This window comes from Myripristis murdjan, chromosome 17 (genome assembly GCF_902150065.1).
Source record: "Myripristis murdjan chromosome 17, fMyrMur1.1, whole genome shotgun sequence".
Taxonomy (NCBI): Eukaryota; Metazoa; Chordata; class Actinopteri; order Holocentriformes; family Holocentridae; genus Myripristis; species Myripristis murdjan.
In genome coordinates, this window is record NC_043996.1 from 6,092,639 (window position 1) to 6,111,122 (window position 18,484).

The 18,484-nt window shown below is 45.2% G+C and overlaps 1 protein-coding gene across 1 annotated transcript in view; it reads left to right on the forward strand.

Moving 5' to 3' along the window:
• LOC115375623 (receptor-type tyrosine-protein phosphatase mu) overlaps positions 1-18,484 on the forward strand; it is a 153,688-nt gene that overhangs the window by 115,298 nt on the left and 19,906 nt on the right. The window contains exons 17-23 of the mRNA XM_030075087.1: positions 211-237; positions 2,161-2,172; positions 3,552-3,745; positions 5,633-5,641; positions 9,729-9,816; positions 10,614-10,690; positions 15,431-15,467. Coding sequence (XP_029930947.1) covers positions 211-237; positions 2,161-2,172; positions 3,552-3,745; positions 5,633-5,641; positions 9,729-9,816; positions 10,614-10,690; positions 15,431-15,467 — 444 coding nt within the window. The remainder of the gene's footprint in view (positions 1-210; positions 238-2,160; positions 2,173-3,551; positions 3,746-5,632; positions 5,642-9,728; positions 9,817-10,613; positions 10,691-15,430; positions 15,468-18,484) is intronic.

Here is an 18,484-nt window from a genome sequence, read left to right on the forward strand (position 1 = left end):
AATTCAAAGTTTTTAAGAATCATTTGCAACGTTTTTTTTTTTTTTTGGGGTGGGGGGGGTGAAAATCATAATGAGTTTATGGCTTTGTTGCTTGTTGTCATTACTGTTGTTGTTGTTGTTGTTTGTGAAGTGATCTTGGCTTCTTTTATTTATTCACTGCAATTCTCTTTCCTCCTCCAACCTCTGCACTTGTTATGGGGATATGAGCAGATCCCTTTGTGCCAACCGCTATCTTAGGTGAGACACATCTTCTTTTCCCATTGCTGGTGATTATTTCTTCTTATTTCAGCACTAGAAATCTGCTGTACATGACATTCATGAGATGGCTATTTGAAGAATTTCTTGTGAGGACATAAAAAAAAAAAAAGTGAAAGCAGATTGTTTTGCATTTTGGTTTTGGTTGGCTCTTTTACTGAAGACGGCTTCCTCACCTTCATCCCCGCCTGCTGCTTCTCTCCCCTCCTCCTCCTCCTCCTCCTCCTCTTCCTCCTCTGCCTCCCTCCCCGTCCTCCTCTTCTCCCCCCCCTCCCGCCCCTCCCTTCTTCTTCCTCCACGTCCAACGAGGGGCTCTCCTGGGCTGAGGCTGGCTTCACTCCATCCCATCCGCATTGCGTGTCGTGCGTGTGATGTCACATACGTGTTTGACCTCTCATATGCATGGACAGACATGTGGACTGGATGTGGGGGAGTGTCAAGGGGGGCAAATAGGGGCGGTTGGCCCCAGCGCCACGGCTGCAGTGTGCTGCAAGCGTCCAGAGCGTCTGCACTGAGACACAAACAGAAATCAAACACAGACAAGCGGCGTGAGAGGGAGACAGAAAGCACTCTCTCTTAGCCCCCCTCCCTCCAAAAACAAAAAAAAACAAAAAAAAAAACAAAAAAAAACAAAAAAAAAATTGAAAATGGGATGTGTTCGGTCTGAACACGTAAAGTCTAGCATTAGCGGTGCTGCCCTCCCCTACCTCCCCTCTCTCCTCACTACGCATTTAACTCCCCTCCCTCCCTCCAAAACAACAACCTTTTCTATTATTCTTTTTAATGTCGCTCCCCCTGCCTTTGGCTAACTGCTAGTGACCTACTTGTTTTGGTTTTGATTTTGCCACTATTTACTCATCCTGTTCGGTGATAAAATAGAATAATAAAGAGCATTTTGTTTTTTCATTAATTATTACTGGCCTTTGTTGAACATGCGGAGCAGCCCTAAAGTGCATCATCTTATGCCAGCAGATGCTTTCCCACCAGAGGAACACATAGATAGCAACTAAGTGGGGCACTAGCAGCGTAATAATTAAAAACTCAAGGCCAAGAAGAAAGGCGCAGTAAGCAACACTACTCCAGTTTCACCACAAAACACCAGAACCACATTTACAAGTATGACTTACTTTGGAGTCGCACTTTTTTTTTTTTTTTTTTTTTACCCCCATTAGCGCAACATAAAGCAGTGTCTTTCATCATTACTGTTGTGACAGCTGCTTATGCTAGTTCCACATTTAATGAAGCATGAAACAATTAACGTGAAATTAACGCGGCCAGAAAAGGTTACATGCTTTCAGTTGTGACATATCCAGGCGCGGCGTTGTCTCATCAGCGGAGGTTAACGATCAAAACTGATTAGATCAGAGAGGATATTTAATGTTTTCTGATTTCATCGCAGGCAGGCTCTCCTCTCTTTTTTTTTTTTTTTTTTTATTTATATTGTTTGAGGAATACAGGTGTCACCACTTCTAGCACATGCAAATATAATTATGCCAATTAGAGAGAGAAATTCCAAATGTCAGACATGCAAAGATTTGAAATCAACAGCGGAATTATGCAAGCTGCAAATCCGAAACAATTACGGCTTGTTCCCGAAGATGAGCAGTATTTCACCATTATTTTCTCCCCGCGAAATCCATGACTTCCTTGTTTTGTTCTTTTACTTTTGTCTTGCACTGTTGAAATTGCCCCATCCATTCACTCAGCATCCCCCCCCCTGACTAGGCTTTCGTACCTAGACACTTTGGACTGAGAAGGCATGTGATCTTGCCCTATAGCGTAGCTCTAAACCACTCTTCTGTAACAGGTTCTCATGCTGTATTGTTGCTTATCCCCTCTCTCCTCTCTCTTCTCCTCTCTCTCTCTTCACATACTTAACCTCTTATGTATCTGCTATCTAAAAAGTGCCCATTAATGGTAAGTTTCCCCAAGTGGGCCCTGGGTTGGGGGAAGGAAGGTGGTGTTTGCTCAGAGAGCAGGCCGACAGTGCGAGGCTGCTTCTGACATGGACATTATGACATTATTGCATGGCCAGTGGACATGTTAGCATCTCACCACCCTCCGTGCCGTGCCACCAAGCCATTAGCTTAGCATGACCACAGTAACAGTGCCCCATCGCAGCATCACCCCCATGCATTCTCCTCCCATCTCCGCTTCCCTCCTGGGTTGGTTTTCGAGGTTTCTTTCTTGATTTCCTGATTTCTTATGTTAAGTTTTTCATTTTTCCGGGAAGGTGGGATGGCAAGGTGGGTGGGTGGGTTGGGCGGGTGGAGGAGGGAGGGGGGGGGTTGAATCCACGCTGTGTCTGTGTGATGCTTCTGACGGTGCCTGCTGCAACATGCTCACTGTGGCCCACCGCACCCCCCCCCCCCCCCTCCCCCCACCCCCTCCCCTCCCCCTCACATCCTCCTCCTCCTCCCTCCCTCCCTCCTCCATGTTTCTGGACACCCTCCATCGTCCGCTGGCGCCCCACAGCATCTGTGCCTCATCTCTGCCACTGACTGGATTACAGTATGAAAGAGCTGGAATGGACTCTGCCTCTCAGTATGAGATGTAAACAAAAAGAGGAAAAAAAAAAAAAAAAAAAAATCAGCATACTGTATCGCCGCTAAAAAGCAGACTTGTTGTTTTACAGCCTCTTCATGTAGACTTTTTTTTTATGAGCACTCTCCATACTGTTTTTAGCCGTTGAGGGCCACTCTCACACACACACACACACACACACCCTATCGCTTACAGTGCACTTTTCTTCCACGCCTTAAGCACTGTAAATGCTATACTTTATGGGGCCTGGTACTGTAAGGGCTTTAGGACCGGCCATATCAAATGTGTTCCAGCTACACACTGAGACAGATGGACCTGAACCTTCCCACCACATGACTCATCCTATTACTCAATGATGTTGTGTTGTTGTGACCATCCATAACAAACAGATTACTACTTGAGAGTTGTTTACCACCATGTGTCAATCTGGAGTGTGATGACATAATGCTTAACAATAAATGAAAATAATATTTGCCATCTGTTGGTGGCCGTTATAACTGAGGTATCAACTGGCATAGCGCTCTTATGCATGAGAGACAACACCTAAGCATCACGGGAGGCACTCCTGATGCATAAAATCAAAAAAATTGTACATTCAGTAATCAAACACAGTGGCCATTTACTGCTTCAAGCATTATGTCACCTGTGCAACACATGTCTTATAGAAGCTTGTTGGTTAAGTCCAGCCGGATTGTTCCTCTCCGTCCTGACCCGCCTCTGCTCCTGCCCGCCCCTGTGTTTGTGTCTGACAGACGAGAGCCAGAACATGGGGAGCGACACCAGCAGCCTGGTGCAGTCCCACACCCACTCGCTGAGGAAGCGGGAGCCGGTGGACGTGCCGTACCAGACGGGCCAGCTGCACCCGGCCATCCGCGTGGCCGACCTCCTGCAGCACATCACGCAGATGAAGTGCGCCGAGGGCTACGGCTTCAAGGAGGAGTACGAGGTAGGACGCGTCCCCCCCGCACCCGCCCCCCAACCCGCAACCCCCGTCCCGCCACCATGAGCTGTCCCCCCCCCCCCCCCTCACTGTAGAGGTTGTGAGCACAAATAAAGCCCGGGGAGAGACTTGAAACATCTCCATGGAGCCGCTCCACTGGAAATGTTTAGCAGTCTAATACTAGGCTTCATCTGTGTCATGGTGTGAAGCCCCATCTTTCTCTCTCTCTCTCTCTCACTCTCTCTCCATCTCTCTCTCTCTCTCGCTCCCTGTTTCGCACAGCACAGCAGAACTGTTTTGTTTCTCCCCAGATGCACTTTTATGATAAATTGTTAATGCATCCCTGTCTCAGTGTGTTTACGGTGTGATTCGTTTTGTTGTTCGTCTGTTACTTGTTCTCTGTGGCGCTTGTGCATTTGCGCTTGGGCTGCGTGTGCGCGCGTGCGTGCGTGCGTGTGTTATGTATGTGTTATCCCCCCCCCCCCCCCCCGCGTAGAGACTCAGCCGTGTAGATGGGCGACACCAAAGTGAAAGGCATCGGCTTCCAAAGTTGAGCGCCCCAAAAAAAAAAAATCGAAGGAGCGGCTCGCTGTGCGGTTAGTTGAGCCCCTTCCTTGATCTGAATCCGGTCCAATCAGGCTCCCGTGATGGCGGCCCCCCTGCTCTCTTAAGAAGACAGTTGTCGCACAACAGCGCCCCGTAATTTGACACCGAGCCTCTCGCTGACACCCAAACAAAAGATTTTTTCCCCGGCAGAGCATCACTCTCATTTCCCCTCATTAGGGCAAGAGGCTGGCAGGGCTTGGCGGCGCTCCAGCCTCCTCTTTCTCCTCCCCCAGCGCCGAGCCAGCCAGCCTGCCACCGCCATCGCCGCCGCAAAACTTTTCCCCCATCTCACCCAGACGCCACATTCAAACAGCGTTCAAGCTCTACTTTTCATTCATTTGTGCCCATGTCCCATCTGTTTTCCTTAACAGTCCCCACATCTGGAGTCACACTGGTCCTTATCATCATATCATCATCATCTTCTTTATCATCTCTCTCCATCCTGATCCTCTCGTTTGAACTTTCATCACATCTCTTTCGTCACCCTCTCCGCTCCCCTTTTCACCCTTCCTTCCCACCGCTCCTCTCTATCCCATCCCTCATGTTTCTCTCTCTTGCTTCATCTCTCTCAATACCATTGACATCTTATCTATCCATACCACCTTCATGCTTCCTCGCTTGTCTTTTCTTTTCTTTCCTTGTCTCGCTCTCTGTCGCCCTCTCAGCTCCAGTTTTATGTGCAAGCCACATTTATCAGTAATTAACTCCTGCCTCCCATCCCCTAACACACTCATACACCCGACCCCCCCGCCCGCCCCAATCACCACCCTTCATGACTCAGGAGTTAAATAATGTAGTCTCCCATCGCTACCTGCAGCATCAGATCATTGAGGGGCTGGAGCGCTTTGGGCTGCCCTCCGGGCCTAATCCATTATGGATAAAGGTGTTTTGGGCTCATGTGGCCAACGCCGCACGGATGCGTAACAGTCAATCAAAAGAAGCGTGCCGGAATGAACGATTGGCCCCTGTCCCTACCCCGCTGTCACCTAGCTGCCCACAGCCCAGCTTCATCAAAAAAAAAAAAAAAAAAAAAAAAAAAGGCCTGTGGGATGCTTGAAGTGTGTAATGGAGCTCATTCTCACTTTGCTCGAGCGATTCATTTGTATGTTGTGTTTCCGATGCTGTCTTCTGTATATCAATCTGTCTTAAGGTTAATGCCCTTTTTAACCATTTCTTTTATTTCATGAAATTGGAGCCCAGTGCACCTCTAAACCTGTTGACTTACACTGTACTATATCTCTCTCTGACCCATGCTTCTTGTTATTCTGTACGTTAACTTTGGATCAGATAAACGAGGTAAGCCAATACTTTTGGTTGTTTGTGAGTTTTCTAGACGTGTAGATGATTTTATTATTGAGACTAAAAAAAAAAAAAAAAAAAAGAAAAAAAAGAAAAAAAATCCAGACAGATTGACGGTGCTTGTTGGCTGTATTTTTAAGGCCCTGTGGGATTACGGAATCTCACTTAACCAAATCCAGTCTGAAAAGGGCATTTACCAACAGAAGCTAAGCAATGATATCAAAGCATTTGACAGTGCACAGATGTTCATGTCTGAAATAGTGACACTGCAACAGTTTTCTTTTTTTTTTTTTTTTTTTTTTTTTTTTTTGTAACTACTGTCATGGCAAGGTCCAGAGACACTCATCCTCTTACCCTTGAGAATGTGACTGTGAAATGTTTTCCATATCGGGCACTGTGTCTTAACACATAGAGATGCTCTAAATGTTGCTTTGTGAAGCTGTTCAAAAGCATACTCATTAGCCCATTGGTGGGATTTCAAAGAGCCAATCCATGAAAGCATGGAGCGCTTATCATTTTGGAAGTCGGAATGACTCAATCCAGCTGTTTTTGAACCCAGAGCGAGCGAACGGCAAAAAAAGCAAAGTGTTGGCGTTGAATCATGATCTCATAACACGAGCATGGCAAGTCTTTATGCTAATGTCATTTGGACTGCTATAACGAGTTGATGTTCGTGGTAATTGGAAAACAATGGCTTCACCATAAATTAGGATGCTGCACATTGCTAATTATCAGCTCGCACGACACAAATGGTTCAAGACACCATGTCGTAAACAAATACTTTTCCCTCGGTGAAGCCGCGCTTGTATGCTTTGTGAGAGCTTTAGAAAGCCGCGTTTTTGACGTGAGCCGTGACAAAGTAAGTATTTGCATGTCCAGACGCTTTCTGCACGTGTCACACATCCTGACTGAGCGAGCAGAGGTTTTTGTTTTTACCAAGAGGAAGCGGAAAAACAAGCCTTGGGGAGCCACGGTGTTTTACCACTGTGTTTGACTTTCTCCCAACTTGAGGAAAGTGTCGCATTCCGATGTGACGCTTCTCAAATCGCCAATTCCGGCAGCGCCTCGGAAACCACAAATGAATGCTAGTCAATTTGAATGAGCCTCCTCAAATGGCGGATTAATTAATTGAGAGAAAACTCACTAAATAATTCTGCTTCTTTGTGCTACCATTCTTTTTTTTTTTTTTTTTTTGCCATGGTGTGTATGTTCAAATGCTCTGTTGTCGCTCTGTGTAGGTTTTTTCCATAATGACTGTATGAAAAGAGAGTGCTGTGTTTTTCTTTTCTTCGATTATCCATTAAGAAAAGGCATAATAAATGTGACTGGAATATTGCAAATACCCTGCAATTAAATAAATAAATAAAAAAAAAACACACACACACACACACACACACACACACACTTGTAAGGCGGGCTCTGGACCACAGGGAATTAGAAGATGATGAAAAACTAAAAAAGTAGCCACATATGCATTGTTTATGCAACACTTTGGGCTAAATCTGCCTTTTTTTTTCTTTTGACCGCCCAAAAAACAGATTCCCACCATTTGAAAATACTGTATGGCATGAAGTTAAGCACATCACTGACATTTGCTCCAAAATAGCTTTTGCAGGTAAAATTGTCCGTTGTTGACTGATGAATTTCAAATAGGGGAGAGTGGGGTAAATAGTGCCAATTTTTACTTAAAGTGCCTTTAAAGCAAGGGGATTACAGTAATGCCTCCAACTAAAATATGCACATATAGTTTAGGATGTTGTGCATCCCTGGGAACAATCACTTTGGATCTTATATAAACTGTTTGAGAAATATAGCTTTTGAAAAAAAAGTGGTTTTGTGGCACAACTTGCCCCCGGTGCGGGGTAAATTGTGCCATTAGAGAGAATACACTGGGGTAAATTGTGCCATTGATAATTGAAGTAAAACAGATCATTTTAATCTCACAAATGATAATGCTATATAAAAGCAAAGCAAATTCAATACAAAATTATTCATTTAACATTTATTTATTATTTTAACAAGATCACAGGCCACTTTTCTATAACAAGGCCTAGCGCCACATGAACACATACCCAGAACAAAATAAAAAGTCCAAAATGAGCACCTGCAAATCATCTTCATCTGAATCTGAATAGTTTTAGTGATCAAAGGTAAGAAAATAATGTACAATAACAATAAAATACAAGAAAGTAATATATAGTATATAATCACAAGTTGTGCCACTGGCACAACTTACCCCGGGCCCTTTGGCACAAATTACCCCAAGCCCGCCATTTTGAAAAAAAATGCATCCCCCAGCTGTTTTGAGCTAACATCATGCTAACTGTATAGACTCATGGTGTAGCTTACTAAAGTACTAAAACCTGTGTGAACTGTTTTCAAAGTTTTCTATAATTGTTCAAACACAGCAATCAAAAAACCTTGATCATAGAAATTTTACTTTGGAGGGCAAAAAAATGTTTTTGAACTGAAATGTGCTTACCTCTCAAGCCATGTGTCTCCCTTCTTTGCAGGATGAGCGAAATGGATGCCTCTTCAAAAATATGTGGTCACATGACCAACTTCTTCTATAGTTTTCTAGATAACAGGGGTGGCACTACTTGCCCCTTGGCACAAATTACCCCACTCTCCCCTATCATTTTTTTTTTTTCCCAATATCAATTTATAGAATTTCAGAACAAAACCCCTCATAGGCCTAATCCCCGCTTCGCTGAAAACTAACTACTTTGTCATCATCACACTTTGTTATTCCGCATTCAGGATCCCAGCAGCTTTGAGGAATGAGACGGTGGCGTTTCAGACAGGCAGGGTCATTCGGTTTAAGAAAGAACTATTATGAAGTTGCCAGGTAACGCCTTAGCGCCTGAAGATGATTTGTCTTCAGGTGCTTGATATTAGACCGGTATCCTTCAGTGTGACAGTTAGAATGACATTGACCAGCGCATTTTCTCAAGACATAGTGCCGGGGGAGGAGAAGCCCACATAATCCATCTCTGAGACACATTTCCATCATTAGGCCTCTGAATGGACGGGACGTATATTTAGCATATTAAAGCTGTTTCTCGGTGAAATCTCTAATCCTTAAGACTTAATACAGAGAAGTATGTCCTTGTGCGCCGTCTGAAAGGCCTCCATTTGCCAGACAAACTGCCTGCTGGCCGCGTGGCGCCAAGATGAATGGAAGCAACAAGCCCCGCAACACTGATGATTGAAAACTTTGTATCCTGCTTACTCCTTAACAATCCAAGCCTGGCTCACCACACACACACACACACACACACACACACACAAAAAAAAAAAGGAGCTCTCCCGACAATCTGTTCAACATCCGCCGCCGCGCTTGAATCTATATTTACACATGGTCACGGAGTCTAAATTATAATGCATTAGTTGACTTTTTCCAAAATGCGCATTAGCTGATTACCCAAAAGAAACAAGAACAATAACATGTTTTTGTTCAGGCTAGTCTGCTCGCAGCCACCCCACCCACCCCGCCGAACAGCGGTGGACTGGCAGTGGAGATGTATTTTCATAATTTGGCTTAATTGTGCCTGGTGTGCCATCAGAATGGAAATCTCCCCAGCGAGAGATGATAAATATTTCATGAGGGTAATCTGAGCAGAGCCGTTTTGATCTGCAGACGATGAGCTGGCTTTATTTTTTTTTTTTTCCCCACGACGAGCTGAGTGAGTCCTTCAGATGAGGCCGACAGACAGCCGCCGTGGTGGCTGCGCCCCGGCGGAGCGGCGCACGGGGGGGGGAGCGGTTTGAGCGTGACACCCGCTGCCTCTGCCCTAATGGCACTCGCTGTTTGACACGGCTCTCAGAGGCGCGCCGTCCTCCCCGTGTTTCATGTCTCATAATGATGTGGATATCTCTCTTTCTCTCTCTCGCGCTCGCTCTCTTTATAACGTCCTTCCCATTTGCTGAATGTTCCCTGCCTTTTTTTGTGTGTGTGGAGCTGAAAGAGAAGACTGTGTTCTTTAGCCTGGTTATCATTTAGAGTGCTCACACATGACACCATATTTCATCCCCCCCCCCTCCTCTCTTCTCTGTTCTCTGTTCTCTCTTCCTCTCTTTTCAGAGCTTTTTTGAAGGACAATCTGCACCGTGGGACTCGGCCAAGAAGGATGAGAACCGCATGAAGAACCGATATGGGAATATTATTGCATGTGTGTACAAAGCACCTCCTCAGTCCTCATGAATCTTTATGTGCCATTCCCATTCTCGTGGCTGATTTATTGGCCGGGCTTGTGACTCCAGATAGATAGAAGCCGGCTGAAAAAGAGTTTTATCATCCGCCGGCGACAGCGGCTCTGACCTTTCCGAGCCGCACACGGCGCCTCACCTCCTTGTTCCGGAAGGCCCCCGAGTTTGAGTCCGCCGTTAGTTCACGTTCCATGTGCAAGCTCGAGCTAAGCGGCAAGGCAAACATGCCAGTTAACGCTGTCAAGGGGCTCCGTTTTCGCCCCGGCTTAAACCTCTGTCACCGCTGTCATGGAAAATCCTCGCCGAGCCCGTTCTGATGATTTTCATGTTATTACTTTAAACGGAAGGTTTACGGGGTTTTGCATGGATCAGGCGAGTTTCACAAGCGTTTGGCCTCTGAAATCTTCTTGAATGAAAGATTTCAGAAATACAGCCCCTGGTTTGTCAGAGTTACTGATCAACTTTTTTTTTTTTTTTGTTAGATTAGTCTTTCATCTGCTATATCCACTTTTGCATCTTTACTCACTGTTGTGCCACAATAAGATGCCATTCCTCCCCTCCTCCATCACTCCTCCATCTATCGCTGTTTATTTTTTGGTCAGTCTATCCGTCGCACTTTCCGTCTTTGTCCCTCTGTTCACGTCTCTTCCCCTCTCTCTCTCTCTCCCTCCGTCCCCCTGTCCCCCCCGTTTCCACTCCCGGTACCCTCGTTAATATGATTAATTCAACACTGGTTTCTTCTTCTCTGCCTCCCTTCCAGATGATCACTCCCGTGTCAGGCTGCAGGCCCTGGAGGGGGAACAGAGCTCCGATTACATTAATGCAAATTACGTTGATGTAAGTACACACACCAGCCAGCGCCACCAACGCAAAGGTCACCGCGCTCCCTCTCGGGGAGAGAGAGGGTGCTGGTGCCGCCGTCGTGGGGGGGCCTGAGGGGCAACGCGGCCCCCATTCCCTGCCCATCATAGGAACACACACACACACAGACAAATGCACACATACATACACACAGTGCCTTTATTTTCAACTTTAGAGGGCTGCTGTATTGCTCTATTCACTGGATATATTAAGAGGAATGAAAATCAGAGGCTGACAGCGCTGGGGACAGAAGAAAGGCAAAGCAGCACACAGGGGAAACTGAGGTTATACTTTTGGACTTTGCTTTGAACAACAGGAATAGAACAAAAAATGACTTGAATAGAATGAATAAAAGGGAGAGAAACTGCATGGATGATTAATTAGTGTAATTACGGAGACAGGTAACATTCAAGCGAGGGGACAGGAAACACAGAGAGAATGCGCTCCCGGCTACCTGCATATCACAACCAGCCGCAAACAGGGCCGAGTATCAACACTGACCCCTGACTCGACTCAATTCCAGTTCCCAAGGTCCTGATTCAATATTGATGCTGAATTCAGTTTGATTCCGTGTTGTCTGAGTTCGGGGATATTTAAGTCACGATGCCAGTTTTGCTTGCATGGAGTCGAGCTCCTCTTTATCATCACGGTTTTCAAATCTAAAATGCAGCCATCACGACATGTGCCTTTAGGCGTGACGGCGCTGGCTCCAGGGAGAAAAAAGCTCCCGCCGTTGTTTGTTGATTGGTTCGAAACATGCAATCTGGTCAGCTGAGTTTCGAGGCGAGCAGCTCAGCGGACGACATGTGCAGGACAGGAGGCGAGCTGCAGGTAACATCTAGCAAGAATGTTCACGCGTCCGCTGAGAAAAGGCATCGATTAAAAGATGGATCTCTGGATTTTAAGAATCGATATCCGATTGTCCGAGTGAAGTTGGCGATTAATCAGGAAATCAGTATTTCTACCCAGCCTTTGTAGAAAAACAAATACACAGAGGTGAACATAAACAAGGCAAAAACTAGTTTGGCTATGCAGACTTTTCCTCCGCCATGCTCGTACTTACATCACTGTGCTCATCTGCACATATGATGTCTTTAAGCATCGCTCTGCTACACATCCCTCAACTGCTGGCCTTTGAGCAGCAACCGCAAACTAGTGAATTAAACCACTGGCAGAGGTACCCTGCTATCCTCTGCTGATATCTATCCACTCCTTACCACAAGAGAGCACTTACGGCACATGCAGCGGTGCAGCGTACCTACCACAGCTATACAGTAAGTAAAAGTCATTAAAAAGTGGCGTGAGACACGCTCCCCGTCGATAACAGATCTGACTCACTTAGCTCACACAATATGGAATCTCCCGATCTGACCTGATTTGCTGCTAATAACAGTGTTAGTAGCAGGATGTGACCAATCACAGGAGCTCATTGGCCTCTTTTAGCAGATGCTTCCGCTCCATGGGTAATGGCCTGTTGATGTACCTGACTCCCTAAGTGGTTTTCTGCTCAGGAGAGCTCTCTCTCTCTCTCTCTCTCTCTCTCTGTCTCCCATCTTCTCTCCCCCTCTCCCCCGCCCCTCTAATGTGGTAATTTGTAATCTCTTGTTACGCCTTCAAATGTAAATTCATAATGCAAGGTGTGCCACGGCAAATGCAGGGGGCTTAAATTATTTACCTCTCCCACTATTCAGTTTATGGCCCATTATGCTGTGAGGAGTGCTGCGGAGAAGACTCCCACAATAGAGAGGGCCCATTATAAGATAAGAATATACGCATATTAAAGAGGGCCTTGATTGAAAAGGATTTCCACCGCTCTGCCTGCTTCATTGGAAAAGTACTTAGCAGAAAAGCAGGCAGATGGGTAATGATGTTTTTGCTCTTCAGAAAGCTTTTTAACCCATCTAAAAGCTTGTCCTACCTAATAAACTCTTATGTATTGAACATTCCCCACAATGTTTGTTATTGAACTCCGGTATAATGCCGATTATTTCCAGCCATGTAAGAGTAAGCAGAGTCAGTCGGGTGTGTTTCCTCTCTCCTCGGCACAAGCTGTTAGAAGGCAGGGAGATGCAGCGCCGCGGCCTGTTGTCTGCAAAGCTGCGCGTGTGTGTGACTGTGTGCTGCAAACAGGGCACGCGCAGGGCTGCAAGGGTTATGTGCTGTGCGCTGAACGTGCGTCGGATTTGCGCACGAGCACGGGAATCAAGTCACCCAGGTTACCCCAGATTTGCAGAAGTGGGCTATCTACGGTAACGATATGCAAGCCAAATGAATAGCAATACATGCCCGCAGGCAAAAGTACGTCGCGCTGCATATTTCGGAGATTCTACACCCCACTGTTATTAGAAAGAATTAATATAACTTATCACTGCATGGAGCGACTTCAAAATCCAGCAGAATACAAAGAGCATAACACATTAAGCACATATAGAATTCTTCTTTAACAGCTCCCTGGTCGCCATGCCTGTTCGGTTAATAATTTCAGCCTTTACTCATTTTTCCTCTCATGTTTATCATAAAGACACACTCTTACCTGATATAATGTCCCCATAAAAAAAAAAAAAAAATGAACGGGTCCATTTATAGCAGGCAGCACCTAGCTGACAGTCACTGTCAGGGCCTCCCTTTGCCTCTCTGCCTCTCTGCCTCTCTAATCCGATGGTGTATTGGGCCTCCACTTTGCTTGACAGAACATACATGAAAGCACAAACAAATCTCCTCCTCAGTCCAGAGATAAAGAAGTCATTAAAAATGGAGGACAGTTGAATAGCTGAAGGAGCCCGGTGGATGAGAGAGAGAGAGAGAGAGAGAGGGAGAGAGAGGAGGGAGAGAGAGGGAAATATCCTTTGTGTGTGTCTCCCTTCATTGGAGAAGCGTTAATCACAGTCAAAGTTAAATTGAATATGAGCGAGATAAGGGGAGCGGCAAGGAGGGGAGGGGGGGGGGGGGAGGGGGGGAGGGAGGGGGGGGTGCAATCAAGGGGAGGCAGGGCCGGGGAAGAGCCTTTAAGTCCTAATGTTTTGTTTCCTGCCTCATATCTCCGGAGAGAAGACAAGGAATTGGACAAATAAAACTTGAAGGGATTAGAGTAATCCATGAGACTAGGGGCCTATTGTGAAGATCAGTGCTGCTAGTTGTATCTTGGGGATTATCAACACTTTGGCTGCTTACTCCAGAGGTGTACTGCATAAGGAGTGTGTGTGTGTGTGTGTGTTTGTGTGTTTGTGTGTAGGTGCGTGCATGTGTGTCGGGCAGCGTTTATGCATGCTGTATCAACTGGCAGCAAGCTCTCCATCCTGTGTCTGCCTCTCTCACACGCTGGAATAAAGAGCTGAATGGCTGTACAGCAACACAAATAAAGCGAGTGTTTTTTTTTGTTTTTTTTTAAACAGCAGGTTCCTTTGCCATTATTTGTACCTGAGCGCAGAGAGGAGTGCACATTCCCCAGACAGTTTCTGTCAGGGTAGAGCAAGAAAGCAGCCATGGTTCACCACTGCATACAGAGAGAAGGGGGGATGGCAGCAAAGGATGGACCAAAACACCGGCAGACTAGGAACACGCAAACCTTTTGGGCGAAATCCCCTTTCTCCTACTTAGCCAGACTGCGACAAGATGTTTGATACCATTTTCACCTCTCTGCGTCCACTAGCATTTCGCGTTAGCTTAGCATTAAGACTAGAAGTCTATGGGAGTCATTAGCCTAGCTTCGTCAAAAGTGAAAAAATAAACCTTACCCGAACCCGAACCCGAAATGCTAGCCATAAGAACCGAACCACTGGATATGCAGAGGTGAAAATGGTATTGAGCATCTTGTCTCAGTCTGGATCGGTCAGAAAAGGGGAATTTAACCAAATTTTTTCAAGTATTCCTTTATGAACCAATATCAGTATTGGTCCAATACTATTTTCCCTGCCAATATTTGTCTGATTGTGAAATTGGCACTTGTGTGACCTCTTTTATGCTTCTGCCATTTCAAGTGAAATTCGCTCAAATTAGTCAAATTAACCCCTTATTGACCCTTTTCTTCCTGCAGTTGTATTAGAATTCTTATGAAAATTCATTTTGCTGTCGGTATTGAATGTTATTGGCCGGAAGATATTTGATATGCTTTTTGGCCTCAATAAAACATATCGGTGCATCCCTAATAGCAACAGTTGCTAACTGTCTGCATGCATTAGATCTCAGTGTAAAGGTGCATTATGCAAAATTGAGGGTCGAGGAAAGTACTGTAAAAATGGTAATAAGCATGTAATTAATGAGTGATTTGGGCTGATTAGAAGATAGACTCCATCAAATATTATGCTTACTAAGTTTTGGGGTTGTTAAACACTCTTCACTCCTCACTCCTTCAATGTTTTGTTTTGCTTTTTAATACGCAGTTGATGTGAAATCTTTGTGCAGCAGTGAGCCATGTATTTTCTTTGCTTAGGTGTGCGTGTGTGTGTGTGTGTGTGTGTGTGTGTGTGTACATGTGAGGGCATCTTGTTCTTGTCAGCATGCATGAATATGTTTGACACAGTGGCGGGTGGAGAAATAAATTGAGCTTGTGTTTAAGGGCCGGTCTTCATTGTCAGACAAGAGGCTAATATCAAACTCCCCGTGTGGCTTGTGTGAGGAGCGGCCTCCCTGCAGCAGGGAGCCTTTAATGAGCACCAGGAAAGTCAAGTGATTCTTACACTCCTTTTTCCCCGTCTCCCTCTCTTTTTCTGCTTTCAGGGCTACCACAGGCCAAATCACTACATCGCTACTCAAGGTAAGAATAAAACTTTGAGAAAATGCTGCGGCGCTCCCGGTTGGAGCGTGTGGGCGGTTCGAATTTAAGGCTATCTGTCTGTCTGTTTGTTTGGAAATGAGTGTGTGTGTGTGTGTGTGTGTGTACAGGTGTGCACAAATGCCTCTCTGCACATCCCCATCATTGTTTACATAGACTCTTGCAAGCAACTCTTTGATGCTCAGTCGAGTGTGTATTCAGGGAATCTGGTATCATTCGGTGCACACACACACACACACACACACACACATACCTCTGAGCAAGCAAAGCAGCACTCTCTTTTCCCCCCTCTCTCTCTCTCTCTCTGTCTCTTCTCTCCCTCCATCGATGGTGTTGAAGCGATTAATCAGTCAGTCAGGGAGAAAGCTGAATAAATAAATGGATTAGCTGACACGTACAGGCACATTTTGTCACTGTGTTAATCTGGCCGGCAGATTCGCCAGGCGAGGAGCACTTACCGCGACCCCAGAGGTTAAGTCTGATTGATGGTTAATTGTTATGAATTTTGCGTCGAGAGCCTCACTCCCACACAACAGGGCTGCTTGCATGGGGGATTTTGCGCACCGCTTTAGGAAAAAAGCAGTGGAGAAAAAAAAAAAAAGGGAAGAGGCGTTTTTTTTTTTTTTTTTTTTTTTTTTTTCCTTTTTTTCATACGAAGAGGCCTTAATGGATTCACAATCTGCTTTGGCGGAGCTGGGAGTTGCATAATTACCTGTTTATTAGAGCATCGCCTCTCTTCCTCGGTGTCTCAATTAAAACAACCCTCTGTTTGCTCTTACTTCGGTAAGAGATCGCATACCAATCAGGCGGCGGCTCTGTTTGTCTGCCCGTCTATATGCATTGCATCTGGTACATACCGCCGGCGCCTTGAGCTTGACCACCGAGTCAAACACTCAGACTAAGCCGTCTGTCAAGTGTTTTTCCACTGGGTCCTTCGGCGCGCGAAGACGAGCCGCTTTAGCAGATGCACTCACCTCTGCAAGCGAAGACTTCAGCCGGATTATCACGACTGATTCTATAATTGCCCTTGTCATTAACGGCACCCCATATTTCATTTTAAAAAATATGCATATGGAAATCGGCAGTCATAAAAAAAAAAAAAAAAAAAAAAAATAGCACAAATGGAGATGCTCTCTAAGATGAATAGCTTGAGAAGCCAAACACGTTTCCATTCAAGTTAATTAGCCCCTGTTTTCTCATTGAGCTTGCATAATAAGTCCACGTTTTCCATCGACTCATGATAAAGGCTTTCAGCGGGTAGAGCCATCCAGGAAGAAGAATCGGAGCTGTGTGTGTGTGTGTGCGTGTGTGTGTGTGTGCATGCGTATGTGTGTGAGAAACATCTGTATTCTCCCGGAGAGCAGGCCCTTTTATAATTCATCATCATCCTCAGCAGACTGACAGGAAGGAAGGCTCAGTCTGCTGACACTGAGGCAGAGAGCAGCCCGAGATGATAGGGAAGCCAGACACAGACCTGTCTCTCTCAGTCAGACAAACTGCATACAGTAGCACCTGAAAAGTGCACCTGGGCATTGGCACAGTTGCTGAAAATGAGGAAGTAGTCTTTTTTTTTTTTTTTTTTTCTTTCTCCACAGCAAAGTGTAAAGTTTTTTAGCGAGTGACACTTCCACTAAAGCCCACGGGGACCAGCGGCAGCTCAGAAAATGATGAGGCCCACAATAGTGCTGGTTAAGCTAAAAAACCGTTGTCATAAATTGGGGGGGACGGGGGGTGCTCAATATGGCAGGCAACGCGTGGGATAACGTTGTCCCCGTTCTCTTACGCTATAAACTACAATGACACTCATTAGTTCCTGGTATATTGACGAGTCCCTTTGCTCTGTCAAGGTGACGGCGGCAGGTAGAACAGCTGTCGCTCCATAAAAGCCTCATCACCCGAGCTCTGCTTCTCATTATGTAGGTCATTCTCTCATCCAGGCTTTTTGCTGCAGCGCCACAACAACCGGCTCTTATTAATTCACCAACACCAACTGTGGCTCGCCTACTAAGCTGATTGACAGCACGCGGATCAGCCCGTCCAGTTTACTACCCCGCGTCCGTCTATTTCATGTCCTGTGAGTCATTCGTGTGCAGTTCAAACGTGAGCTTCCTCCTGGTGGAAGCTCTCGGTTACACTGAAGCGGGTGTACAAAACACCTCTCATAACCGCTGTACATACTTGAATCTGATTGGCTCATAGGGTGTCCTTTAAAACTGTACTGCAGCCCCTGTTAACAGTTCTATGCTCACCAATATATTCAGCTTATACAAAACTAATTTTAGATAACCATAACAATAGCCATTAGCTGCCATACCCTGCCCCGTTTATAAAATCCTGATTGCATTAAAGCTATTGTGATCATGTCTCAGCAGCTAGCATTGCCCTAGCACCAATACTGAGATAGCCAAGACACGTTTGTGTACATATGTGCCGTATTTAACCCCTTTCGGCAAATCCATGATGTCTACAATGCCATGGTGTAAGATGAATAATGTAAGCCAAATCAGCTAGCATCATTGTTAGAATCTTATAGGTATTAGTCTGATCTGTACAGGAGGAAAAGTTTTATTTTCATTGTATAATTGTAAGAATAAGTATAATAGGTAACATTTTACAATAAGAGTACAACAATTAATGTTAATTTACATTAGTTAATGCCGTAATGGTTAATTAACTGTTAGTTACTTATTATTATGGCATTTACTAATGTTCATAATATCTACAATAACCCTTAAATAACATATAAATTAATACCTTAGCATGAACAGCATTAGTACATGATTCTTAGACACATTAGTTAACGGTTAGTTAACTGTTACTTAATGTTTATTACCTGTTACTTAATGTTTATTATGACATTAACTAATGTTAATTGTTGTACTGTTATTGTAAAGTGTTACCGTATTCAGTGGTCCCTCGTTTATTGTGGGGGTTACATTCTAAAAATAACCCGCAATAGGTGAAATCCGCGAAGTAGTCAGCTTTATTTTTTACAATTA